The sequence below is a fragment of the Megalops cyprinoides genome, chromosome 19, assembly GCF_013368585.1.
Source record: "Megalops cyprinoides isolate fMegCyp1 chromosome 19, fMegCyp1.pri, whole genome shotgun sequence".
In the NCBI taxonomy this organism is placed as follows: Eukaryota; Metazoa; Chordata; class Actinopteri; order Elopiformes; family Megalopidae; genus Megalops; species Megalops cyprinoides.
Genome location: NC_050601.1, coordinates 2,428,655 through 2,455,750, shown reverse-complemented (window position 1 = coordinate 2,455,750; position 27,096 = coordinate 2,428,655). Strand labels below are relative to the sequence as shown.

Sequence of the window (27,096 nt, the reverse complement as noted above, 5' to 3'; positions counted from 1 at the left end):
AAGTGCGCTCGCCTGAAACCCGGAAGCCGCGCACCCGCTGCGGTCTACGCGTCGGGAGCGGGCTGATGCGGGAGAGCGCACTGGGTGCGAGAGCGCTCCCTCCTCACCACCTGAAGCAGGACCGACATGGGCGCCTCCGACTCGAAGCTCAACTTCAGGAAAGCGGTGATACAGCTCACGACCAAAACGCAGGTTGGTTGATTTTTTAAAAGAGAAAATTAAAGCAATGCTGCCCACAGATAGTGCTGCAGATTATTTCTAAGGCGAGGTCATCGACAACGAGAGCAAACTGTATATGGCATCGCACTGCAATATCATTGATGGATTGAAATGCGAGCTTATTATAGGGATATTAAATTTTGCATGATAATTAAAAATAGTACATGGATGGTGAACAGTGAAACGATGATGATAATGATGGTGATGATGATGATGATGATTATGATGAATGATCACATTTTGAAATATAATTTCAAATTCTTTTCGTTCAGTTGAATTACATTCGCCCTGCGCAGCAGCTGTATAGCTAGCTAGACAGCCTGGTTATTTAAGAGTGGGAAAGGTGGCAGAATGTAGGTTTATTAATGACATTTTCACTGCAAAGAAGCTGCCTCGTTACCAACTAACCTAGTTAGATAGCAAGCGTCGAAATGTGTTAACAATGTAGGTAGCTGTCTGGCTACACATATCTAGCACGCTCTGTAGGCTACAAGCTTGATCAAGACTTTATTCGAAAATAAGTGAAAATATTGCAGTATGATTCAGTTTGCGGGATTTAGCTCGCTGGCTTGCTAGTGTGTCATATGGGCAGGAGCAAGCGAAGCCTTTTGAAGGTGGACGTGAAAATACAGTTAGTAGGGCGGATTTCCATTCAACCAAATCAAGTACGTCACGCTCATCTGAAGCAAATGCAGTCATACGTGTTTGTTTTTTGCCCAAGTAAAATAAAAATAATTCTGCAATTTAAAGATCAAGGCATCTTCTCGTGAACGGATGACGTGTTTTAATCGTCGCCCCCAGATGCAGCAGGTTCTTAAGGTGGACTGTGGTGAGGTTGTGTGATCCATATAAAACCGTACTTTGTCAAAAGCCCGAATTCAGTGTGAGTGAACAGTGTTTTTCGACCGCTTTAATCCTTTCCAGTGCAAATCTCACGATGTCTTACAGCTTTTGCTTTTGCATCGTATACATGTTTATATATTTATGTTACTGTCATCAGCAATTTGATAACGTTGCAGGGATAGATTTATATCACGCGTACTTGAGTTATGTTTAATCTGGTCATACGTCAACTTACTACCTTAAGTCGTATTCGCATCACCAAACGGTAGAATACTGCAGACATCTCAGAAGCAATTCATCTGAACAAGCATGTTTTTTTTTCTATAGATAGATTTACATAGCAAACAGCTACGCCATCCTGTAGCTTTGTTGTGCTGAACAGCTAAAACTAAGCGGGGCTGATCTTTGTTAGCTCTTGGATGGGAAAGACAGTGTTGGAGGCAGTGCTGATGAGCCATACGGGGGGACCTTGTCTCTTGCCTCTGGCCTTCAGTTTGCTCAGGGACACTGTGCCGTAAGAGGAGCCATCTTTTGGGTGAGATGTTAAACCGTGGTCCTCACTCACTCTGGTCATTAAACTTCCCATAGTGATGATGGGAAAAGCAGGCTTGTTAACTCCAGTGTTCTGGTCAGATTTCCTAAACTGGGCCACCTAATCACCCCCCCCCCCCCCCCCCCCTCGACCCCCCCATGACTGAATACACACTCCCCTGCATTCCTTGACTGTGCTGTTTCCCCCTGGTGGTTTCTGGAAGAAAAAGATAAATTAGGTCTGTCAGTCCTTCTGGTTAAATAAGTCAATAGATGTGTTATTCTCATAGATGACTGAACATGCATGTCACATCCACACTACACTGTTTTGTTATTTTTTTCTTTATTTCAGCCCTGTGCACAAAGCAAGGCCATAAACCATGTATGTGTTATTAAAGGGGCAGAAACGGTCACCTCCACAGTGGTTATATAATGGTGTTGAGTGTTGTCAAGCCTCAGAATTGGTCCAAAACACGCTGCTTGGAGATTCTCGGTCTCATGTAATCATCGTTTTACTCGGAGCCGCTGCAGGACACTCTCCCCTGTAAAAGACGCAGCTAGACCCTGAGCTTTCACCTCTCTCCACCAGCCCGTTGAGGCCACTGATGACGCCTTCTGGGACCAGTTCTGGGCCGACACCGCCACCTCGGTACAGGATGTGTTCGCGCTAGTCCCGGCTGCCGAGATCCGAGCGGTCCGCGAGGAATCGCCCTCAAACCTTGCCACCCTCTGCTATAAGGTACACTCCCGGCATGTGACCACCAGTTTTGTGTTTATTGATGCTACATATTACAGTACTACGTGTTACATTACATTACATTATTGTCATTTAGGAGACACTTATCCAGAGCGACTTACATAGGTTACAGTTTTATCCATTTATACAGCTGGATATTTACTGAGGCAATTATGAGTTAAGTACCTTGCCCAGGGCTACAGCAGTAGTGCCCTGGCGGGGAATCGAACCAGCAACCTTTTGGTTACGAGCCCTGTTCCTTACCAGTATGCTACCCCACTATCCCACATAGCAGGCAATGGTGAACCTCTGAAACATTGTACAGTCTGTAATGGCTAGCCTACTCCATGTACCACAGACAACAGCAGATTTATGCAGTGGATTGGAAGCTTACCTTTTAACAGGCTAATTATTCTGAATTGCTTCAGTAACTCTGGCACTGTAAAAGGATAATATGTAAGCTATGTCAGGGGCACCTGGGCGAGACTATCTTTGAAACAAATGAAAGCAAAGCCAACAGCTTTGCTGAAGTCTGTCCCTCTTAGGCGTACAGTTGCACCAGCTGTTGTCTGTGGTACATGAGGGAGGCATATTTGAGTACCACTTTAATATGATATGAGCACGAGAGGTAAATGAACACAGGGGAATCACTGCTACGAAGTATGACCTGGGGCCACAACTGTCAGTTTTGGTTCTGATAAATATGAGTAAAGAAAAGGGACCACAAGTAGCATTTATTTTAAGCTTTATCCTGTCACTTTTTACTGTGTCAGAGAAAAATGAAGAAAGACCATAATGAAAGGGCACACGTACCCATCGCTTTGGAAGTGGTCACAAGCTGAAAGTGCTTTCACTGAAGAGAGACTGAGGCCCCATGAGCCACAAAGTGTGTGGAGCAGTCACCAGTTATTCACGGATTTAAACCAATCGATGTGTTTTTAGCCTTTTGAAAGTCTTTTTGTTGGTTCAAACAAATCAGTGATTGACAGCTCCTCATGGAGTTCACAGGCCCTCATCCTCCCATTGCTCCATACTCTCATTTTGTTTAAAAAGCAGGTGACTCATTCATGAATTACAGCCATTTAACTGAATATTGCTGTTAGTGTGTTTTAAGGCAATGCAGCGTTTAGTTATCCAGACTTGTGACCAGCAAGCTGCTGGTACGACACTGTCCTCCTTCTGTACTTTAGAGCTTGGAAGTAAACCCCAGTAAATATCAAGCTGCGTAAATGGACAATGTGTGAAATGTCAGCAGTGTTACTCACCCTGGATAAGGGGTCTGCTAAGCAAGAAATAATCAGTGCTGGGCGGTGCTGCTAACACTGAGCGAGGGGCTGGTGTCCAGTGCTCAGAGACAGGAAATGGGCTGGCGCTTCCGACTTCCTGTTTCTCATTACCAGCTCTCTGATAGCGCGGCCCGTCAGGAGGAAAGCTCAAGGAGAGAGACTCGGCCGTCCGGGATCGGCCACTCCCTCCTCTCCACGCTGAGCTTTCAGACTTCCTGTTATTATTACCGTTAATCCTTTGTCATCGTTATTATAACTGTTGGTATTATTAAGAACTCAGATTTACAGTGGAGTGTCTGTGCCATGCTGAGTGGTGCAACCTGCCTTCCTACAGCACATAAATATGAGCTAAGTGGGTCTGATCGCTATTCCTGCCACAGTGTTACAGAAGCGTTCTATCAGCGTTATTTATTTCCTTTGGGGATGTCTTAATCTAGGGCTAGTGTACGTATCATTTATTCTATGTTAGGCACTAATACAGCTGGACAGTTGCTGTGGTATTTCAGTTTGGGTATCATCCTTATGGATACGAAGGCAGTGCTCTGCCTCAGGACTGAAACCTGCAAACCCTCATGTTACAAATCCAGTTCATCGCCCGCTATGCTAGTCTGTTACTGTCTTAGTGTCTCCATTGTGTGTGTGTGTGGGTTAGTAGTTTTTTAACAGCAGTAGTGTTACATGCCCAGTGGTTAAAAGTCGTGGTTTCAGTCAGGGTTTACAGTTCACCAAGGATGCAAGCCTTGGTGGACGGTCCCTGGCCTGGGTGAAAACCAGGGGTCAAGGGTCATCCCATTGCAGCAGGTGGTCTGTTGTGCTGTGATTTGTCCTCTCATGTTAAGAGGCAGCTGCCAGACAGTGAACATTTAATCTGTGATGAATATGCACTGGAAGCGTGTTGGGTCCAACGTGTTACATGTGTGTGTGTGTGAGTGTCTCTGTGTTAGTGTGTGCGTATGTAACCTGTCTCTCTATCTCCCCCAGGCGGTAGAGAAGCTGGTCCAGGCGGCAGACTCCGGCTGTTCCTCGGAGAAGGAGAAGCAGATCGCTCTGAACTGCGCCCGCCTCCTCACCCGCATCCTGCCCTACATCTTCGAGGACCCAGACTGGAGGGGCTTCTTCTGGTCCACGGTGCCTGGCGCTGGCCAGGGCATGGTGAGAAGGGGGGGTGTTGGGGGGGGGGCGGGGGGGGGGATGTAGCAGGGGCAAAGGCCTGGTGTCGGAGCTTCAGCACGCTCAGCTGAAAGCTCATCGTTGAGCTTCATATTTGCATATGAAGTCAAATTCCTGTGCTTCTGGGAAAGAAGTGGCTGAGCTTTCCCAATCCTCGCCCTCCCTGCTCTCTGTCAGAGGTGGCCTGTGTTCCTCTGAGCGCTTCCTGGTCAGCTGACCCGGTGGTGTTGTGATGACACTAATGTGATAGTCTGGCTCTCGGCGGTCATTTTGTCCCCATGGGCTGCATGAATCGAACGCTTCAGTCTTCCAAGCCTGTGAGCCGTCTGCAATCCAGGCAATTAGAGTCACGTCACGTCACGGAGCCAATGAGAGAGGCTGAAAGAGCCCTGTACCCCAATTACAGAATCAGGGATCTCTTTAACACAACAATTCTCACCAGTAAGAGGCTTCAGCAGATGATACATCAGAGGAAAAACGTGCCTGCCATTATGAAATCTAACAATGAATGGGCTTCACTGCTTTCTTCACAGACATGAGATTACAGTAGACACTGATGTAAATGTCATCTGGATTGACTGATAGTGGATGCAAGTGATTAGGTTGACGCATCCTCATCATGTAGTTGATCCAGATTAATGTCAGCGACTCAGCAGCCAGCGAGTGTGGCAGGGTGAGAGAGATGCACCTCTGAAAGCCCACGGGTTCAGAGGGGAGGGCGCAGCCCTGTCAGAAATCTCATCCATTTCCTCATACCGTCTACAAAAGGGGTTTTTGTTTTTCAAGGAAGCCGTGATTGTCCAACCGTGACTGTGAATGAGGAAATGAAATGATTTGGATGAAAAGCGAAGGGACGGGGAGAGACGTTGTGTCTAATGCAGGCTGGTGAAAGGCTGGTGCAGGCCTCTGAAAGAAGCACAAACTGTGAACGTGGTGCCAGTGGGTGCAGGTAGCTGTAGTGTGCATGAGGATCTTTTAAGCAATGGATTTGCCCTTTAACAGGCTAATTAATCTGAATTGCTTCAGTGACTATCTGGCGCTGTAAAAGGATAATGTGTAAGCTATCTCAGTGGCACCTGGGTAAGACTGTCTGTGAAGCACACGAATGCAAAGCCAACAGCTTTGCTGAAGTCTGTCCCTCTTAGGCGTACAGTAGCACCAGCTGTTGTCTGCGGTACATGGGGGAGGCATATTTGAGTAGAGCCACTTAAAGCTGCTATTGTTGTGCCCCTGTGGAAAAAAAGCCTGGGTCTTTGTGCCATTGTGTGAGCGTGTTGCATGGATGGTAGCAGCCGGAGGCAGGTGGTACACGTATCCCAGGATGCAGCGGGAGGAGAAGCGGGCTCAGGACGCAGTCGTCTCAGGTATTTGGATCACTCCTCACCTCCTTTCGGCACCCGAAACGGGGGATCTCACAATACTGAGAACACCGGCAGACCTCAACAGCGGATCGTATGGCTGTCGTATCTGCAGGGGGAGCCCAGGCTGGCAGCTGGCCGTTTATGGGTTCATCCATTTATGTATTTATTTATGTGTCAGATGCTTTTGTCTTGAGTGATTTACAAGACCACCATAGCAAAAGGGGGGGGGGGGTTGTTGCTAAATCTGCTTTTGGAATTTAGTCATGTGATGCATGTCATTTAACCCTTAAACACAGGGGAGGCCTTCGTGTTGTCTGAATGGGCTTCCTAAAGCTAGAGTCATTTACATACAGCGACACGTTGAGTAGTAGCTGGAGCAGGGACTTGGGTTTGGATGGCTTGGACTGTTTGGTGCCCCGCTCAGTTGCCGCACGCTGTATCTCAGCTTTCTGCTGTCTTCTGACAGGGCACTGATTAGGATCAACCCTTCCGGTTCTGACAGGGTTCAGCTGTCTGCTGTTATACACCTGTACCTATACACAGGTGACTTGTGACTGTCTGACAGAAGTATCTGTTTGTCTGTGTCTCCTCTACCCGCAGGCTGACGATGGGGAGGATGATGGCGCCCGCCCCCTGGCCGAATCCCTCCTCCTGGCCATCGCTGATCTCCTCTTCTGCCCTGACTTCACCGTGCAGAGCCACAGGAAGGGGGGTCCTGTGAGTGCCACAGCTCATGCCACAGCTGGTCCTGTTAGCGACCCTCCCGCCATCACACTCCAGTTCCTCCAATCACAGCTGCTCACTTACTTTGCGTCACAGTTGCTTAGCAGGCACCCTCATTCAGAACAACTCGCTTAGCCTTTTTTTTTTTTTTTATTTGTGCAGCTGGATATTTACTGAGGCGATTCAGGTTATGCACCTCACCCAAGGGTGCAACAGCAGTGGCCCTTTCAGAAGCACTGCCTCCTTTGTCCCGCCAATCAGAGAGCAGTCCTGCTTTTACCTCTATACCTCCAAATCATACACCCCATTCACACTTATGGATTGAATGGTGGTTTGCTAGGAGACAGCGGACAGGTGTGGGTGTGAGAGCTGATAGAGCTGGAATGTGCCTCCCCCTGGCCTCTTCTGTCTAATCTCGGCTGTGTAGCATAGTGGTAAGGAGCAGAGCTTGTAACCAAAAGGTTGCCGGTTTTAATCCCTGCTGGGGCACTGCTGCTTAGAAGTCATCAGTGTTTTATCATATCGCTTTGCTTTCATAGGAATTTTTCAGGGGTAAAAAATACGGTCCTCAAAAAATACGATCATACACTACTATGTGTCGTCATGACAGTCAAGTAGCTTTTCCTGATTTTGAATTGTTGTGTGTGACAGTCATCAGGAAGAGAGTCACAGTGTGGTTCTGTGTGCGTGGTTTGGAAATACTTCCCCTGACCGGCTGCCACAGATCTGCTCGGATCGGTTTCAGCCGTCTGCAGCGGGATTGGGGTGGGGTTAGTGTAGGGCGCCAAGGGCTTGCACCCGCACTCCGATAGACCTGTTCCTGTGTCAGGCCCCTGGGCCATGCAAACCGCCATGCCCGCAGGTGTGTCACAGACAGCAGTTTGTGAGAGGAGCGCATGAAGGCTGGGTCTCTATGAGTCTGTTCTCACACAAGGATCCAGCCCCGCCGCTGACAGTCCTGTAATTTCTGACAGAAACACTGTGACCCAGAGTGGCCATTTAATGATTTTGGAGGGTTTCTGCACCTCTTTTTTCGTCCGTTCTGTCTACTTTTGTGTTCTTTTCTGCTCTTTCGCTTGGTTGTAGTCTTTCACCGGGATTTTATTGGAATCTGCAATACTGCAGTGTCCATGATACAGTGACTCTCATGTCATTTTTAATTTACTGAAGGTCGCTGAGACTTGGCGTGGTTTCAGCTCAGTGAAGTGTTTTTGCCATCAGTGTGTCTTAGGAGAGGACAAACGCAGAATACAACATTCTGTTGTTCTGGGTTTGTAGCTCTTGTTTAGCAGACGGTAAGAGAGAGAATTTTCCTCTCAGACTCGCACACATAATCATTTGCATGATATGCATGCGGGTCTGCTGCTTGGCAGCACATAGACAGCATATGGTTTTAGACTGTAGCTGGCTGGAGCTTTGTGTCTCTTTGTGATTGTGAAACATTTCACGCATTTTGGCATTTGTGGTTCCCGTGTTTTCATAATGCCAGGCATTGCACAGGTCTCTCTTACAGCATGGACAATAGCGAAGTGCTGTATCACTGGCTAGGGGATGATGCAGGGAGCCCTGCGTCTCTGCGTGGCCTTTGTTGTGAGAGAGGAAGATGAAGGTGAGAGAGGAGGAAGAGGGGGATTATGACACGATCAGTTCCCTGCCTCCACTTGAGGGTGGAGATCCCGTGAGACTCCGCCCTCAGTGCCCTGTCAGACTCACTGATTGGGCGTTCAGCCAGCGCACGCCATTTGGCACAGACCTGAGGAACGGGAATGTGTCCTCTCCTTTCCCCCTGGTCAGCCGGTCGACCATGTTGGTCGGGTCTCAGACCAGCCAGTCCTGTTGAGCACTAGAGGAAGAGCTGGTGGCTGACTGGGCTGGCTGTGTCAGGCCCTGATTCACAGACGAGCTGGAATTCACCATGCCGCTCAGGTTTCAGTGTTTGCTATGAGGAAATACCTGGTGTGTTTGATAACAACCCCCTCAACACGTGGTGTCCTTCTAAGAACCGAGAGCGTGATTTCATCACCGTTAGCAATGTGCTCTGCTCCTCATAAACTCATTTATGTCGCGGTCGACAGCATGTAGTGTATGGCAGCATGAGTATCACACCTTCTCATAAACTTCAGGCCTCGCTGGTTGCTTAACTTGCTTAAATTATGTCATCGCTGGGATAAACAATGATACAATGGAACAATTTTTACTTACTGATGAAGCACTATTAGCATAGTTATATTAATATTTAGTAGATGTCTACTGTATTTGTTTCTGAATTTTTCTACATCTGTCATCAGGTCAGGTAGATATTGTGGTTTGATGAAAGAGTGATGGATAGTAATCTTGGAAAGCAGGATAGCAGAGTGGCTGCACCGTTAGTCACATGTCTTTGTGCAGAGATCTCGCTCTCCCAGTGGCTGCTGGGATTGATGGCCACGTGGTCTTTTACAGGACACTGTTGAGGACATCCACTCCATTGACAGCTGTGAGTACATCTGGGAGGCGGGGGTGGGGTTCGCGCAGTCCCCCCCACTCAACTACACCCACGACCTCAACAGGTGAGGAGGGGGCGGAGCCTGGTGGGGTGGGGCCTGGTGTGGGGTGAGGGGGATGGGGGGGGGATGGGGGGGGGGGTGGTGGCTGTGATTCCGTTACTGCACCTCTCTGCCCTCGGGTCATAGAGTCATAGAGCAGCACTCTTCCAATGTCTCAATGTCTCACCCCCCTCCCTTCTTCTCTCTCTCTGTCCTGTTTTCTGCCCTTTTCTCTCCACTCTTTGTTCCGCTCTGTTTCTCTGGCTCAGGACAGAGCTGTTGAAGCTGCTGCTGACCTGTTTCTCCGAGGCCATGTACCTGCCTCCCTCCTCCTCAGACAGCAGCGTCCTCAATCCCTGGGTGACCTTCTTCTGCTCCTCCGAGAACAGGTGAGACACACACACACACACACACACACACACCGTCTCAACGCATACTCGCACACACACACACCGTCACAACAGATATACACACACACACCGTCACAACAGATATACACACCCATCACAACAAATACACACATACACACACCGTCACAACAGATTTACACTCCCACACACCTTCACAACAAATACACACACCATTACAAAAAATATACACACACAAACCGTCACAACAAATACACACACACACACACCATCACAACAGATACATACACACTGTCACAACAAATACATAAAAACACGCACACACACACACACACACACACACACAAACACACACACACATGCACTTGGACACACATGCACACATAGTTACACACTTTGCCATGCATCACACACACACACTCCTGTTCTGTGCTCCCCCAGGCACACCCTGCCCCTCTTCACCTCCCTGCTGAACGTGGTGTGCGCCTACGACCCCGTGGGCTACGGCATCCCCTACAACCACCTGCTCTTCTCTGACTACCGCGAGCAGCTGGTGGAGCACGCCGTCCAGATCCTCATCGTCACCCTGGAGCACGAGGGCCCCGCCCCCGACCCCTCCTCCTCCCCCTCCAGCATGGACGAGCAGGAAGTAAGAGACCATGCCCCTCACAGCCTGAGCTGGTGCCACATCAGAGATATTCTATATAATGTCCAGATATTCGGCTCCTGCATTCCCGCTGTCCTCCTTATTTCCTTGTCTAAGAGGTTCCATTAGTCTTCCTGTGCTATCTATGGGTGTTCCTTTTAGGCCACGCCCCTTAGAGTGTGTTATTAACTAGCCAGCCAATCAGAACTTCCAAAGCTTTGACAGTGTGAGAGACAACTTTCAAAATAAAGATGGGCTTAATATCTGGTCCATATATATGGAGCATCTGTGCCTTTGCACTGATAGCAAACATCCTGAATGGAATTACTGATTATGGGATGTTTTACCTCTGAACCTCTGCACAGATTCACTGATCTTTATAGTAAGTGAATTGGCAGGTGTAGTGGGCTCGATGAATAGAATGAGCCATCCAGATGACATAAATATCAGTGAAACTGTGTCACATCTGTGCAGCATTGACTTGTCTTCTGATTTATGTGATTTTAAGTTTCTGTAGAGCTCTCGAGATCTACAAAATGAATGCTCTATCGCAGACATACACAGGCAGTGGTGTGTTTCCGTATGTGAAAGATACACACAGTAATGTATGTCCATGCTGACTGAGAAAAGGAAAGGCCAGTGACACTGCTTATAGTCAGTGTGTATTGAGATGTGTGTGTCGAGATAATTCCCAATCTTACACCCCGGGTTTTAGAGATATAAACAGACTGAATTGAATTATGCTTTATTCTGTCAGCACACTTACTTTTTCTCTTAATTTTGCTTTCCACTTTCATTTGTTTGTTATTCTAGTGTCACTGACTTTTTGGAGGCCCGGCTTGGAGATACTTTTGCTTGATTTTACAAATCACACACACACACACACACACTCTGTGTCTTTGCATCTATATTGTGTGTTTTTTTGTTTATTTTTACGTTTTTCATCTGCTCTTTTTGTAGGCCATGGGACCAGATAACCTCTTTGTGAATTACTTGTCCAGAATCCATCGGGATGAGGTAAACTGAATAGCCTGATCTTGTCAGGAGATAAAGTGAGATCAACAGTCATTACATTAGTGTCATTTAGCAGACGGTCTTATCCGGAGCGACTTATGTAGGTTACAGTGTTATCAGTTCATAAAGCTCTGTATTTGCAGAGGCAATTCTGTGTTAAGTACCTTGCCCAAGGGTACAACAGCAGTGGCACAGCAGGGAATTGAACCAGCAAACTTTTGGTTACGAGCCCTGCTCCTTACCACTGTGCTACACTCCTGCCCTATCAGGCAGTCTGTAGTGCATAATGAGGCCTTTCTGTGCCCCCCCTTTGTCTCTGTCTCTCTCTTTCTCTCTCTCACTCACTCTCTTCCTCTCTCTCTGTCTCTCTCCCTCCCTCCCTCCCTCCCTCTCCGTCTCCGTCTCCCTCTCCCTCTCCCCAGGACTATGACTTTGTCCTGAAGGGGCTGGCCCGTCTCTTGATCAACCCCCTGACCCAGACCTACCTGCCCAACTCCACCAAAAAGATCCAGTTCCACCAGGAGCTGCTGGTGCTCTTCTGGAAGCTGTGTGACTTCAACAAGGTAGGGGTCAGGTGTGTGGCACTGCCCTCGTTCAAACGGCCGCACAATCTCAGGGCGCTGCGGGAAGACCTGCAGCTGAAGTCCTCTGCTGACTCTCTGCCTTTCAGAAATTCCTCTTCTTCGTGCTGAAGATCAGCGACGTTCTGGACATCCTGGTTCCCATCCTCTTCTACCTGAACGACGCGCGTGCGGATCAGTGTGAGTGGGAGGGGATTGCAGGACCCTTCAGTCTGACCGCCATTCATCCTTCACTTTGAGTAATGAATGTTAGATGCTTTTGTCTGGTGATTAGATTACACTTTTACGTAAAGGAAAACTTATAATGTGTGTCTCTCTGTTGATGTGCGCGTGTGTATCTGTTAATGTGTGTGTGTGTCTTTCTTTGTTGATGTGTGTATCTACTAATGTGTGTAACTCCCTGATGCCATGTGTGAGTCTGTAAATTTGTGTCTTTCTGTTGTTATGTGTGTGTCTCTGTGAATATATGTGTGTGTGTGTCTTTCTTTGTTGATGTGTGTATCTACTAATGTGTGTAACTCCCTGATGCCATGTGTGAGTCTGTAAATTTGTGTCTTTCTGTTGTTATGTGTGTGTCTCTGTGAATATATATGTGTGTGTGTCTTTCTTTGTTGCCGTGTGTGTCTCTGTTGATGTGTGTCTGTGTGAATGTGTTTGTAACTCTGTGTTGGTGTGTGTGTGTGTAACTCTGTGTTTGTGTGTGTGTGTGTGTGTGTAACTCTGTGTTGGTGTGTGTATGTGTGTGTGTGTGTGTAACTCTGTGTTGTGTGTGTGTGTGTAACTCTGTTGGTGTGTGTGTGTGTAACCCTGTGTTGGTGTAACTCTGTGTTGTGTGTGTGTGTGTGTGTGTGTGTAACTGTGTTGTGTGTGTGTGTGTAACTTTGTGTTGTGTGTATGTGTGTGTGTAACTCTGTGTTGTGTGTGTGTGTGTGTAACTCTGTTTTGGTGTGTGTGTGTGTAACTCTGTGTTGTGTGTGTGTGTGTGTGTAACTCTGTGTTGTGTGTGTGTAACCCTGTTTTGGTGTGTGTGTGTGTAACTCTGTGTTGTGTGTGTGTGTGTAACTGTGTTGGTGTGTGTGTGTAACTCTGTGTTGTGTGTGTGTGTAACCCTGTTTTGGTGTGCGTCTCTGTAGCCCGCGTCGGCCTCATGCACATCGGGGTGTTCATCCTACTGTTGCTGAGTGGGGAGCGTAATTTCGGGGTGCGTCTGAATAAGCCGTACTCCCTGCACGTGCCCATGGACATCCCCGTCTTCACCGGGACCCACGCTGACCTGCTCATCGTGGTGAGGCTCCGCCCACTCTGACACACGCAGGCACACACACACATCACAACACATACATACACACATGCAAATGCACAAACACCATTTCAACATGTACATACACACCATCACAACACATGCAGACACATAGTCACTACAGTCAACACACACACAAACACACACACATACACACACACACACATATACACATACACACACATCACAACACATACATACACACACACAAATACACACACACCATCACAACGCATGCAGACAGACAGTCACTACAGTCAACACACACACACAGTCAAAACAAGTACACACGTACTGTCACAACAAATGTATGAAATAAAGCATGTATTCAGTGATGAGTACCGATCTCCTAACCACGTGATCCGCAGGTCTTTCACAAGATCATCACCAGCGGACACCAGCGTCTGCAGCCCCTCTTTGACTGCCTGCTCACCATTATCGTGAACGGTGAGTTTAGCTGAGCAACATGCTCCACCTGCTGGCAGGATGGGCACATTACACTGTCTGGAATGGATACTGTACTTGCACTTGAGTATCTGTGAGTTTTTCCATTCGAAGTAACACTGAAACTTTGCTTATGAGCCTTCTGTAGTATCCACATACTGCCTGCTCCTTTCATCTGTGTGTGAGCCCAGATTTAAGGGCTTGTTCTACCACTTCCCCCCTCACCCCTGTGCCCCCTGTCGGGACCTTTCCCCTGCTCTGCAGTATCGCCCTACCTGAAGAGCCTCTCCATGGTGGCGGCCAACAAGCTGCTGCATCTCCTGGAGGCCTTCTCCACCACCTGGTTCCTGTTCTCCTCCTCGCAGAACCACCACCTGGTCTTCTTCCTGCTGGAGGTCTTCAACAACATCATCCAGTACCAGTTTGATGGTGAGACACGGCGTTCCTTCATTACTTCCTGTCCCTACACCATGGGATTAAGAGTACTTCCTGTCCCTGCATCATGGGTTTAAGAGGACTTCCTGTTCCTACACCACAAGTTTAACAGTACGTCCTGTCCCTACACTGCAAGTTTAACAATACTTCCTGTCCCTAGAACATGAGTTTAACAGTATTTCTTATCCTGTATCATGGGATTAACAGCACTTCCTGTCTCTTCACCAAGAGTTCAGTCAAAGATTCTGTAGCAGTAATGTCCCCCAGGTAACCATGTCTTCTATGAATATTCGTCTGAGCCTGCAAAGATGGCGGACATACACAGTCTTCATGAGAAAATCGCCTACGTTGTCTGGAGTGATCCTGAGCATCCTGATTCCTTTTTTTGCAGAGCTGACCTTAAATGTCAAGTTAATGGTTTTAATTGTGCTCACAGCACTTTCTTCCTCATGGTGCACTTGCTCAGAATAAGTCCCAAGGATTTAACCATTAAGACACACTGATGCCAAGGACAAAGGTGAACAGTGTTCACTTGACTGCAGTACAGGAGAGACGTGTTTCCTCAGTTTAATGTCATTCTGAATCCCAAATGAAGCCCAGAAGTAGGCTTGAGGGTGATGTTCAGCAGCACGGAATGTGTCAGTCCACTTGCACACAAAATATTTTTATTTATTATTGTCCAGCAGGTGCATGTCTCCGCTGATGATTACCTCCAGCCCCCAATTCTCCAGGTCAAAAGCTCCTCTGTCATTGGTTCACACCCTTTTCCCCCTGCTGTCCCCTCCCACCCTCCCAGGCAACTATAACCTGGTGTATGCCATCATCCGCAAGCGCAACATCTTCCACCAGCTGGCCAACCTGCCGTCTGACCCCGTCTCCATTCAGAAGGCCCTGCAGAGGAAGAGGAAGTCTCCGGACGCCATCTCCCGGACCGCCTCACAGGAGACGGTTTCCATGGAGGGCTCCCGCCCCGCCATCCCTGCCGAGCCCGGCACGCTGAAGACCAGCCTCGCCGCCACTCCAGGTACCGGCCTCATCTCCGAAATGCCGTCGGTCAGGTGCCACTCCGCGCCCCGCCCAGGGTGGCGGCTCACATAGGAACAGATTTCATGGCTCCCATTTCTCGATTTTGTCCTCCGCAGGTATAGACAAGCTGACAGAGAAGTCTCAGGTGTCAGAGGACGGGACGATGGTCTCAGTCCCACAGACCGAGTCCCCTCAGACCCCCCCGTCAGACCACAGTGGAACTGCGGGTGCCAGCGACACCGAGTCCAATTCGGGAAGAGACAATGAGGTAGGACCACGGGTGTGGCAAATCCTAAGAAAAATCTTTTAGTTCACCTTTGGTATTGGTCCCAGAGGAACTGTGTGTCTGGGACATCATATCTTCATCGATATTCAGCAGAATGCTCTTTTATACACTCACTTAGCAGTTAAGTTAATGGATGATGGAGTAAGAGCAAGTATCTGTGGCATGAGTTTCAGTGAGCGTGCAATGGTGTGAGCTTTCAGTGGTGAGAGCATGTAGTATATAGTGGTCTGAGTGTATAGGATATAGTGATGAGAGTGGTTAGGATAGAGTGATGACAGTATGTAGTGGTGTGAGTGTGCAGCAGTTAGAATGTGTAGCATATAATGGTGTGAGTGTGTAGCAATGAGGGTGTGTTGTGTGTGGATGTCCGCAAGAGTCTATACATCTCTGTCCTGTCCTGCCAGGATGTTTTCTACACCGAGTCGGAGATGGAGCGGAGGCGCTTGTCTAGTGTATCTTCGGCTACAAGCTGGACCCCTACCCCAGACTGGGTGAGTGTGGGAATTGAGAGAATACTGCCCTGCACCCCCCCACCCCATTTCCCAGCAATAGTCATCATGACCATGTTTCCCTGAAGTTTGGTAGCTCTCTCCCCCCTCTCCAGTCCGGAGTGGCCCTCTTTCCCTTCCTCTCTCATGCTCCTCTACTCTATCTGTCTCCTCTTCTCTTCTGTCTGTTTCTCTCTTTTTCTTACTTCCTTCACCTCTCCCTCTTTTTCTCCATTCCTCTTCTGTCTCTTTCTTTCTCTCAAGTGACTGTCTCTTTCTCTTCTTTCTCCTCTCCTCCCCTGTCCCCTCCTCTCTTTCTCTCTCTCTCTCCTCTTTCCTCCCGTCTCCCCTCCTTTCTCTCTCTCTCCTCTCTCTCCTCTTTCCTTCCCTCCCTCCGGATTGACTCTCTCCCCTCCTCTCGGGCAGGTGCTTTCCTGGAAGAATAAGCTTCCTCTCCAGACCATTATGCGTCTGCTGCAGGTGCTGGTTCCCCAGGTGGAGAAGATCTGCATCGACAAGTAAGACACCGCGGAGTCCTGATCACCAGAGGGGTGTGGGCTTGAGTCCCGGGTTTGGTTTTTGGCACAGAGGGAGGGACTGTCCTAGTGCTTTCCCCTGACAGTGCTACCTGTGCAGAATCACTTGTGCTCTCATTCAGGAAAAAGACCTCTACTTTACGAAGGCTCCTGGTTGAGCCTCGATCCAAGCTTGTGCTGAGCTGGTTTCTCTCTACTTCTTAGTCTGGGGGCAGTGAGTCTCAAGATGCTCCATTAGTGTGACCTGTTACCAAAGCAAAAACAATCAAATTAAGACCAATAAGTGTCTTGGGAAGCAACAGTTTTAATGTAATAGTAGTAATAATGTCACCGACAGTCTCTCAGGTGTGCAAACTCGTGTCTGTGTCCCAGAGGCCTGACGGACGAGTCAGAGATCCTGAAGTTCCTCCAGCACGGGACACTGGTGGGCCTCCTTCCCGTCCCGCACCCCATCCTGATCCGGAAGTACCAGGCCAACGCCGGCACCGCCACCTGGTTCCGCACATACATGTGGGGCGTGGTCTACCTGCGGTGAGTCACACAGCAGCAGCCCTCTCTCATGTGCAGGACCTCGGAACGAGTCCTGAATAACGCGCAGCACGCAGAGATTTACGGACTTAGAGGAAGATGCAGCTACATCTCTGTGCCCCAGTCCTCGCACTCGCCCTGGCCCCATCTTTCAGAGTTTTCTTTAAACCTCTTTCTTTTCCGCTTAGACGATACATGAGATAGGGTATTACCAGTGTTATCTCCCCTAACTGTTCAGTGCTTAACCAGGTGAACTGTTAAATTTGTTCAGTAATGTCAGCACTCGTTTGCACCACATATGTTAGTGCTGTGGGGGAATGAGGACCTGCCTGACGCTTTTACATTCCTTGCCCAGAAGGGGGCAGCACATTCCAGCTGCATAACAGAGAATCTGACCCATTCAGTCTAGGCAGGTCTGTTGTAACTGGGTATCGATCTCACGCATGATGGAGTGAAATGAGACCCATCTGTTTGTTTTCTGGCAACAGCAACGTGGACCCTCCGATCTGGTACGACACCGACGTCCGCCTCTTCGAGATCCAGAGGGTGTAGAGAGGGGCGGAGCTGAAAAGGGTGACTGACAGGTGGAAGAGACGGGACATATCTGCACCCTAATACCCCCTCCCCTCCCTTTCTCTGCCCCCGCCCCTACAAGCCCTCCACCCATACCATCACCAAACCCCGGTCTTTCCACTGATGAGGAGGAGGAGGAGGGAGGAAGACCATTGCGTAACAGCATGCTGGGAGATTCTGAGGCCTGGTCTTAACAGAGTTTCTTTTTTCCTTTTTGCAAGTGGCCAAACCTTTCGTGTCAGACACACACAGGCAGCCCTGAGTTACCAGTGGGCGTTCTAGGTAAACATCATACCGCTGGACTGACACGGGGCGGCACTGTTGTTTTGATCCTCCTCAAAGTGAGTTTCGTTGTAGCTCTCCTGCCATCTTTTAAAACCGCAAAGATGATAGAGATGAGTGGAAGATGTTCCTGCTGCAGTCACCTGTGTGTCTCTCAGTTGTTTAAAAGAAAAAAAAAAAAACAGGATTGCAGGAAATACCATGTGAGCAGAACAGCATTGACTTTCTCATGGAGACAGAGGGAGAGAGGGCAGAAAAGTATGGTGGAGGAGAGATTACTCCTTTCCAAAGCATGCCAAAAACACCCAAGTGCAACAGACTAGCATCCAGCATTCCTTACTCCTTTAGAGAAACTGGAGTGATGAGGTGGTGCCAGGTATGTATAGGTCTTCCAGTTCTAAGGTAGGGCAGGTAAGTATCTGCTAGTCCTAAGGTAGGGCAGGTATGTATCTGCTAGTCCTAAGGTAGGGCAGGTAAGTATCTGCTAGTCCTAAGGTAGGGCAGGTGTGTATCTGCTAGTCCTAAGGTAGGGCAGGTGTGTATCTGCTAGTCCTAAGGTAGGGCAGGTGTGTATCTGCTAGTCCTAAGGTAGGGCAGGTGTGTATCTGCTAGTCCTAAGGTAGGACAGGTATGTATAGGTGTACCATTTGCTAGTCCTGAGGTGGAAGTGCAGGGAGGTGAGGCTGTGAAGTAGTCAGGCACCTGGCTGGCAGCTGCTGAGGGGTGTGATGGATTGTGGGCAATGGAGCGATGTCGTGTTTATGGGCCTCTCTTCAGTGAAGCGTGTTGTGCTTGGCGGTGCTCCTCTGTGACCCGGGGCCTGGAGCCTCAGTGTATGCTCGGTCCGACCGCTGTGTCCTGACCATCAGAACTTCAGATACAGCGTCAAGGCCTGGTGATTTACCTCACTGAACAGTACTAAAAAAAAAATCCTCTTTTCTGGAAACAGTGGAGTGTTTCACTGGAGACAAAAAAAAAAACCTCAGAGAGAGATTATGTGTTTGGACATTGAACGGAGCTCTTTGCTCTTTGCCTTGAGTCACAGACAAGCCCGGTCCACGTGTAATGCTGCCCGCGTGTCCTTTGTTTTCATGGCAACGTGTCATTGTAGCTCTTTGTGGGGACAAAACAACTAAACAAAAATGGAAAATGTAGGTTTAAAGCTGTAGGTTTAAAAAATCCAGAGGATCTGGCTAAACATTCTCTCTCCTCATGTCCAAACCCACTTTTTCTCCAGTTTTTTAACCCCTTTACCATCCGTTGTTATGTTATACCCTGGACATGCATAGCAGCTGTAGAAATGACAGGGTCCTGTGTACATACTGTGTGCTGTGTAATGTTTGAAGGAGTATTTATCGTTTATTACATGTAAAATATGTTATAAAGTACTTCTAAATGAGCTCACATGGACTCAGTGTGAAGTTAATATTTGAAAGAGACTGAGGGTATGGCTAATGACTGCACCAATGGCAAACATTACCCGTCCTTGTTGTTTTGAGTGGTTTGGGTCAGATGAAATGAAATTCCCTTCTTGCCTGTTAGGGTGGTGAGGTGATGCTGAGTTGGCTAGTTGTACGCTGTTATCTTTCAAAATTCTCGAGAAAGGCCCATTGATAAAACTCACAACACCAGACTTTGCTTACTGTGTAATTCTGGAGAATTCCTAAACAAAGGTTTGGAGTAACATTAGTGCTGAGTTGATTCTGCTCTGAGGAAACGGTTTGTTTGAGGTTTTCATGTTTGTTCGCAGAACTGATTGTATGTGGGCACTCCTGGCAGCTGGCACTAAGGTCTTGTGAAACTTAACTCTGAGACATCTTACGAGACAGGCTTTTATTTTGAATTCAGCCCTCTCAGAAGTGTCTTACAGCCCAGTTCTGAACATGATTCCCAGTCCAACCCAGTATGCAAAGCTCATTTTAAACTGATCCTCCACTGGAGTTTTACTGGTTCCTCTGACATCGGGTGATGCTTATGTAACGCTGTTCCCCGTGTGAAACTCAGAAACGGAGATTACACACGGTACACCACAGAAAGAGGAAGCACATCTACCCTCTCAGCCTGGTTAAACATTCCCTTATTATTTATTGAAGAAATAAAGCTTTCAGACTTTAACAAGCAGTCCACCAAAGCCTCGTATCACACCCTGGGAAAGGAACATTTTATGTGTGAAAATATGTGTATGTGTCATTCCTATAAAAGAGTTTTTCATGGCCTCGTGAAATGTCAGGAGTAATGATTCTGAGGTTGTGCTATACTGGAAAAGCTCCTCGCTTTCCAACAGAAGCCAGACAATCAAACACAGGGAACGCACGTCCAGCTTAACTCCTTCCCCGGAATCTTGGAGAGCAAACGCAGACAATAGCATCAAATTCCTTGCAGCTCGGCTGCGAGAGCGATTAGTCTGCGTTTCCCGGGCCTGGAGCGTGAATTCAGCCAGCCTGCGCCGTGCGCCCCGCGTTCCGGCGCGTTCCACCAGGTGGAAGCGGCGGTGACGAGGGAAGGCAAACAACGGCATCCGTCAGGTACCAGGTCACCCTCGGCGGGGGCGCAAGCGGGGGCCGCTGGCGAGTGATTGCTCATTATCATACACACCTCTGATAGGAGCGCGGTTCCCGGCAGGAATCAAAGCTCGCACAGTCGGCACTGATAATGTCAGTCACACCAGTGCAGGCATTTCTGCCTCTGCACACACGTACACGTGCAGCTCATAAACTGCATTTATGGCAAAATATATCATATTTTTATTTCCTTTTCACTCCTTTCGAACATTAGAACTTATTTAAAAATAGCTGCCATTGTAAAATATAGTGTTCAGTGTGTGTAGTTTGAAATGCTTGAATGTGCACATTTTAATATGTGCATACATTAAAATGTTTATATATTCATATGAATTTATATATTTCTGTATTTTGGATTTAATCTCCATAGTGACATATATCACTTTTTTACAAGGAAATCTTTTAAGTAACCGACTTCAAGTTTTCATGAAAACGTGAATGCCCACACTAATTCTTAAAAAATGTATTTATTAATGTTGCTCAAATAGCAAATGAACAACACATATATCACATACAAAAATAAGATACTATTTACAAACATGTAAAACCTTTCCCAAGTTACTGTACACATAATTATTCAGCCAGAGATTTTGCACTTTCCAAAAAGGGAAAATCTTGAGAGAAGGAAGTTGACGGTGTTGCAGCATCAGTAAACACCATTTATAATCAAACATTTGATTTATTTTATACATTATTTTCATATAAATTCATTTAGAACATAAACCTGAGTTAAGTAACAAAATAGTTGCTCATCCATTCCCAGTTTAAAATCCTACTGTATCTGCAAGACCCATGTAAAGTGAGCTACAGTACATACAATATTTGGTTTCCACTGTTCAGTATAAGACAAATGCATACGTTAAAAACTGTGTAAAAGTTCGGTTTGAGGATGTAGACGTTGTATGGCAGAGTTGTACTGGTTCCTGTGTTGGAGGTCTTCATGAGGTCAGGAAAACCTCGAAGAGGCTGGCGACCGAGTGCATTCGGTAGAAGATGCCGAACGGCAGCCCAACGTTCACGATCGGTACCCACATGGTCTCCTCGTAGAAGTGCAACCCGATTGGGTTGTCGAACTGGGGGCGGGCGCCGAATGCTGGCATGATCCAGAGCTGCCAATGAAATCGGAAATTGATTGAGATCGCATGATCAAAAACACGCCAATGAAAATGGAGATAGCGATAGCGTGATTGAAAACCATGGACAGAACCAAACAGAGGTTGAATGCATCCGTTAACTAGTGGTGAAAATGATAGAGATCCCCCAAACAATGGGACTACCCAACACCGCTCCTAAGACAAGCTATTGCATGCGAACAGGAAAAAAGATAAAACAGAATCTTATTACTTGAGCTCTGATTGGACGGGTGGGAGACACTTACGATGACGTTACAAAGCAGCATGAAGCAGCACACCTCCTTGAGGGCCCACCTCTTCCAGGTGAGGTGGAGGCGTGGGGGCACCGCGGGGACAGCCGCGCTGTGACTGGCGCGGACCCGGGCGGACTTGGTTTCCACGACGGCCACAACGGAGGGCTGCTGCCCTTCGGCAGGGGGCAGGGCGGGGATGGCGGCGGCGGCGTTGGCGATGACGAGGTCGGCGTGGGCCTCGGGGAAGGGCTGGCGGTGGAGCCCCTCGATGATGAAGACGTTCTGCAGGCACAGCTGTAGCACGGTCAGCAGGGAGCAGGCCAGGTTGAGCGCGTCCAGCTCGCCCACGTGTCCCGTGCCCACCACCGCCACCGCCGTGAAGTGGCAGATGGTCATCTGGCCCAGGGAGGCCCCCAGCAGCAGACCCACGTCCAGGAGCCGCGTGGGGTTCTTGCCCGACACGTGGGCCCTCTTGTCTAGCCGGTACAGCACCAGGCCGGCCACGCTGGTGGCCGACATCAGGGAGACGGCCACTGTGTTCATCACGTAGTGCATCACCAGCGCGGCGTGCTTCGTTGCCTCGCTGCTCGATGTCACGTCCACCTTTACATTACATTACAGTGCTTTACGTTACATTACAGTGCTTTACATTACATTACAGTGCTTTACGTTATTGTCATTCAGCAGGCCTTCTTATCCAGAGTAAAACACACTATTACAATTTTATCCACTCTTACAGCTGGATATTTGCCAAGGCAGTTCTGGGTTAAGTTGCCCATGGGTACAGCAGCAGTGGGGAATCGAACCAGCAACCTTTTGGTTACGAGTCCTGCTCCTTACCGCTACACTACGCTCCCACCCTTAATATCACCATGAAAATATCCAGCTGTATACACAGGAGAATTCTGAACGCTGGACTGTGGCATAGAGGTGCATACCTTGTACACCACGAAGGTGGCCAGTCCCGCCACCAGCATGACTAGCCCGGCCGACGGGCCCACCAGCACCCCCCGCAGGCGGAAGCGGGGGTGGGGGTGGGGGTGGTGTCCGTGCTCATCCACCAGCCGGCCCACGTTCCTCCACATGACGTAGGTCATGGCGGAGGCGAACAGGCTGTACTCGATGTTGAAGGGGTACAGGTAGTAGTAGGCCGTCTCGAAGACCCCGCATGCCGAGTGACTGCAATAGCAATCCCCGTCCTGCCCGCTCGCTGGAGAGAGGCAGGGGAGAGGCCAATCAATCCATCAATCAATCAATAAATCAACCAATCAATCAATCAATCAATCAAGCAACCAACCAATCAATCAACCAACCAACCAACCAACAAACCAACCAAGTCAAATTTGATATGATGTCACCTTCGTACAGCAAATGCCACTGACATTTTTCTATAAACAATTTGAGCGAAGTGGACTTTTTTATATCAAAAAGTTGGAGAGCAGCATGAAGATGTTTTGCCACTTTTGCCGGGGTGATAGCAGTAAAAGCAATGAGACGTGACCAATCTACGCAGAACCTACGGAAGGGAGGTTTCCCATTGGAACACCTCGCAGCTGTACATACAGATTTATCAAGCAGGCGATTTGCTCTGGAAAAGACACAAAACAACACATCGTAGCGCTTGGTGGAAAAACGCTGGTGGAGACTGGGGAGAAAAGGAGCGCTCGTTTGCGCAGCCAGGTTTGCAGTTTGCCTGTGGGCGCAGCTGCAGGTTACAGCAGGTGCAATATAAATGCGCTTAATCTTCATCGTCACGCACTCGGAGGTCAAACCCACAGCGCCTCTGTCACTGCTGCTGTGTCAGCAAGGGCACTATCCCTGCTGCGAGCCGCATTTTCTGCCCCTGAACACGGCTGCTCAGAGGCTTCAACTTTCCCACCAAATGAGTCCAATCCCTCTCAATAAGACACGTGCAGACCGGCGTCACCGCGGTTTCTGTTGGCTCTCTTACTGAAGAAGTGCGTCCACGGGCATTATGCCTTTGTGTGTGTTTGCTTATCGCTCTCCCTTATCCTCGTTGACTTACATAGCTCATGCTTGACACGTTACCCATTTATACAGCTGGGTATTTACAGAGGGAATTCAGGTTAACCACCTTGCTGCTGAAGAGTGCTGAGGGCTGTGCCACACCTGGGAACTGAACCTGCAGCCTCTGGGTTACTAGAGCAGTTCCCGTGCCCACTAATGCTACCCTGCCAACTGTATCAGGGAGACATGGCTGTCACAATGGACACACTCAAGTTACTAAAATGGCTACAGCGCTCCGCTGATGTGTATTTTACACACACACACAGATATTGTAATTTGTCATGTATTTAACTGTGGATTTAAGTGAGTAGAACTACTGTGGCGATTCTATCTCTGTGCCCACACCAGAGGATTGTGGGATTGAATGCTGAGGGTGGCTGCAGCTCTTTCTGTTCAACAGAGTAGAGTGCTTCATGGAAATGGCTCCAAGTGGACTAGGAAGTGACAAACACGGTGATGGAGTGGGGAGCGGTCAGACCGCACGGCGCTTCCGATGCGGTACCTCTTGCGGTTGCGTTTTCCGGGACGACAGTCTGATGTAGAGACTCCTCGGTGACCGCGGCCATCCAGATGATCAGATTGGTGGAGAGGGAGAGCATGAGGCCACAGCTGTGGGGGGAAAAAAGCACACAGGGTGAAGGGTTGGGCATTGCACACCAGGACGGCAGGGGAGGATCACAACAGCAAGGCCATGAGGCGCTGCCAGCCGGCACAGAAATGTCAAAAAATGCAGGTTCTTCAGGGCAGTCCTGTCCAAGGATGTGACGTCCTCATACCCAGTCTATACTGAGACTATACTGGGACTGATTTTAGGGTTAGGGTTGGGGATGCGTTTGACAAGATGGCCTCGGATCAGGCTTTTTCCCAGCAGGTCTTTTTGTCCAAGATGGAGTCACAGGTCACCTGTGCAGGTGCAGGCTGCAGGTCAAAATTCAACCACAGCAGAGGAGCTTACAGGTGAGGAAATGTCAGGTGTGCCTCTCTATCGCTATCTCAAGCACGGGGCCTCTCCACGTGAGCTGGTGACCTGAATTAATGCTGACCTAGAAACGGTCTGCCAAGCAGGCCTGACCTTTCATAAGTAAACCCCAGTATGCAGTGAATTTACCCAGAATACACTGATTTCAGGAGGTGTAATCAGACCTGAGCTGTTTCTGTTTTTCCACTGACTAGTTCTTTTGTTGCCCTCCCTGCTACTCTTATCTTGCTGTCCCTGTTAACCTTCCAAAGCATATTTGTACTTCCTGGAATACCCAAAACACTTGCGGTCTATGACTAATAACTTGTGCTTTCAAAACTAGTAACTGATTTCCTTCCAACCAGCTAACACCTCACAGTTTATATCATGTCTTTGTTTTTTTGTCGTTTTTTACCCCTGTTGCTATGCCATAATGACAGGGCAGACTAGCATGAGCTTCGTGTGGATAGAGCTGTTTTACAGCGGTGATGGTACTTAATTTTAGTGTCTAACGACACGCAGTCTGTGGGAATTTCTGGTGATTGAAGTTAGCACTGCAGTGTTATCTCAATTCTACCGTGTTATTACGCCATTAACCTGAGCTGTTAAGCACCACGCAGCCTGAGCCCGGTGGGTGACAAACACCTGGCTCACAAATAACCAACATTCATATTCATTACAGTATTCATACATTTTATAACTAGGGCCGTCCCATTCCCTCAAAAGGTCTCCAAGGCTCTGAACATTACCCATGACCAACTTTTGAACATTCAAATTCATACATTACATGAATTCACCTGCATAATGCATTGCGTATGTTATATTGCGTAATATAACCATAAACATATACTAAACATTTCTCAGATGATCAAAAACAGCAATGAAAATCAATTACATTTTAATCCTACCTCATGCTTTTCAATCCTGACCGACTGCTTTTTTAACATTCTTCACTGACAACATTATGACATTATTAATAACATTCAGAGCTTCATTGTAAATTCTTATAAAGCCTTTTAAAAATAAATAAATACTAGTTGTGGGTATATCTGAAGTACCAGTTAAAACTATGTGAGGCAAGTGACAGGGTGCTTAGCCACACTCACCATGTTCTATTCTTCTCCACCTGTACGCAGTCCTTGGAGTGGAACCAAAGGAAGTACGTCTGAAATTCAGGAAAAAGGAAATCTTTTTACAAATATTGCAGCCACTGCGATCAAGCAAAAAACTCATTAGGAACCGTCTGATCTCTTTCTGAGAGGGGAAATGAAGGACAGCGTGCAGCGATTGCACCTTGCTACCTCATGCAAGTGTCGTACCTGTACCATTATGAAGACGGCCTGCACAGCAGGGAAGACGATGTTCACCGCCGAGTCGCAGTGCAGGTAGCCCACATAGTTTACGATTTTGAAGACGTCCATGACCAGGCTAAAGACTCCAAAAAGAACCAGCCCTCCTGTAGAGAGAGGGAGACACACGCTTGTAGAAATACAATTACCAGCACGACTCGAACTCATGAAAATTGATTGTCACAGGCTCAGAGGGGCAGGGAATTCTGCACCTGTGGGGCTTCACCGCCCGCTTGCTCTGACCTGTGAAACTCTCCTGCGGAGGTGACCTTTGACCTTACCCCTGAGCCAGACGGGCCCGGCGTGCCCATCCTTGTAGAGCACGGCGTGGTCTTTGCGGGCGGTGAAGGCCGTGTAGTACACCATCCAGGCGGTGGTGAGGATGAGGAGGACGGTGAGGAAGATCTGCAGGTCGACAGGTGAGACGGCCACGTCGTTGAAGGCGCTGCCGCTCACCATGGCGCAGCCCAGGATCAGGATGTTGACGCTGACGACCCCCGACAGCAGCCACGCCCGCCGCCGCCCCTTCGCCCTCCCGCTGCCCCTGCCGCCCAGCTGCAGTGAGGTCCCGGGGGCGATCGAGGGCCGGGGGACGCCCCTCACCTCCACCTGCTCCGTCACGACTGTCATCTTGCTGGGATCTGCCGGCAGTCCACAAGTCATGGTCATTTTTCAGATTTCCCCAGCGCTTCCTCAAAGACCTGGGTTTCCTCGCTATCTGTTTCCTCTCAGACCTCAGAGGCTTGAGACGGCCTGCTGGGCCGGTACCTGGGAGCTGCCGATATCAAGTTCCCTGAAAGCAGGAAGCTTGCTGAACACGCCTTACTTTTTCTGCCCAGGTGCTAGAAGGAATCAGTGTTTCATCAACCCTCTGATTCATACAGCCTCATCAGAGGAGAGATCCCACCCCCACCCCTCCCCCTCAACTGCACC

The 27,096-nt window shown here is 48.5% G+C and overlaps 2 protein-coding genes across 2 annotated transcripts; one reads left to right on the top strand and one right to left on the bottom strand.

The window, feature by feature from the left end:
* Nucleotides 1–19: 19 nt before the first annotated feature.
* hid1a (HID1 domain containing a) lies at nt 20–17,784 on the top strand. Its single transcript, XM_036552949.1, has 19 exons — nt 20–192; nt 2,183–2,332; nt 4,597–4,767; nt 6,747–6,863; nt 9,312–9,418; nt 9,664–9,783; nt 10,204–10,411; nt 11,369–11,425; nt 11,845–11,985; nt 12,093–12,183; nt 13,137–13,288; nt 13,672–13,750; nt 14,012–14,176; nt 14,979–15,206; nt 15,325–15,476; nt 15,899–15,985; nt 16,409–16,500; nt 16,891–17,049; nt 17,535–17,784. Exons 1-19 carry the CDS (start codon nt 127–129, stop codon nt 17,596–17,598), a joined length of 2,406 nt encoding a protein of 801 aa, XP_036408842.1. The 5' UTR covers nt 20–126; the 3' UTR covers nt 17,599–17,784.
* Nucleotides 17,785–21,400: 3,616 nt separating this feature from the next.
* On the bottom strand, nt 21,401–26,826 carry otop2 (otopetrin 2). Its single transcript, XM_036552777.1, has 7 exons — nt 26,445–26,826; nt 26,134–26,270; nt 25,921–25,979; nt 24,359–24,465; nt 22,767–23,038; nt 21,841–22,431; nt 21,401–21,571 (listed from the first exon to the last, which is right to left on the bottom strand). The coding sequence occupies exons 1-7, from the start codon at nt 26,824–26,826 to the stop codon at nt 21,401–21,403; spliced, it is 1,719 nt and encodes a 572-aa protein (XP_036408670.1).
* Between the last annotated feature and the right edge of the window lie 270 nt (nt 26,827–27,096).

Coding starts and splice junctions, on each gene's coding strand:
- hid1a (XM_036552949.1), top strand. CDS start 127: ATGGGCGCCTCCGACTCGAAGCTCAACTTCAGGAAAGCGGTGATACAG. Junction 2,333..4,596: donor TTGCCACCCTCTGCTATAAG/GTACACTCCCGG, acceptor TATCTCCCCCAG/GCGGTAGAGAAGCTGGTCCA. Junction 11,426..11,844: donor CCAGAATCCATCGGGATGAG/GTAAACTGAATA, acceptor CCCTCTCCCCAG/GACTATGACTTTGTCCTGAA.
- otop2 (XM_036552777.1), bottom strand. CDS start 26,826: ATGACTTGTGGACTGCCGGCAGATCCCAGCAAGATGACAGTCGTGACG. Junction 25,980..26,133: donor CCGTCTTCATAATGGTACAG/GTACGACACTTG, acceptor CCTGAATTTCAG/ACGTACTTCCTTTGGTTCCA. Junction 24,466..25,920: donor GTGGAGAAGAATAGAACATG/GTGAGTGTGGCT, acceptor TTCCCCCCACAG/CTGTGGCCTCATGCTCTCCC.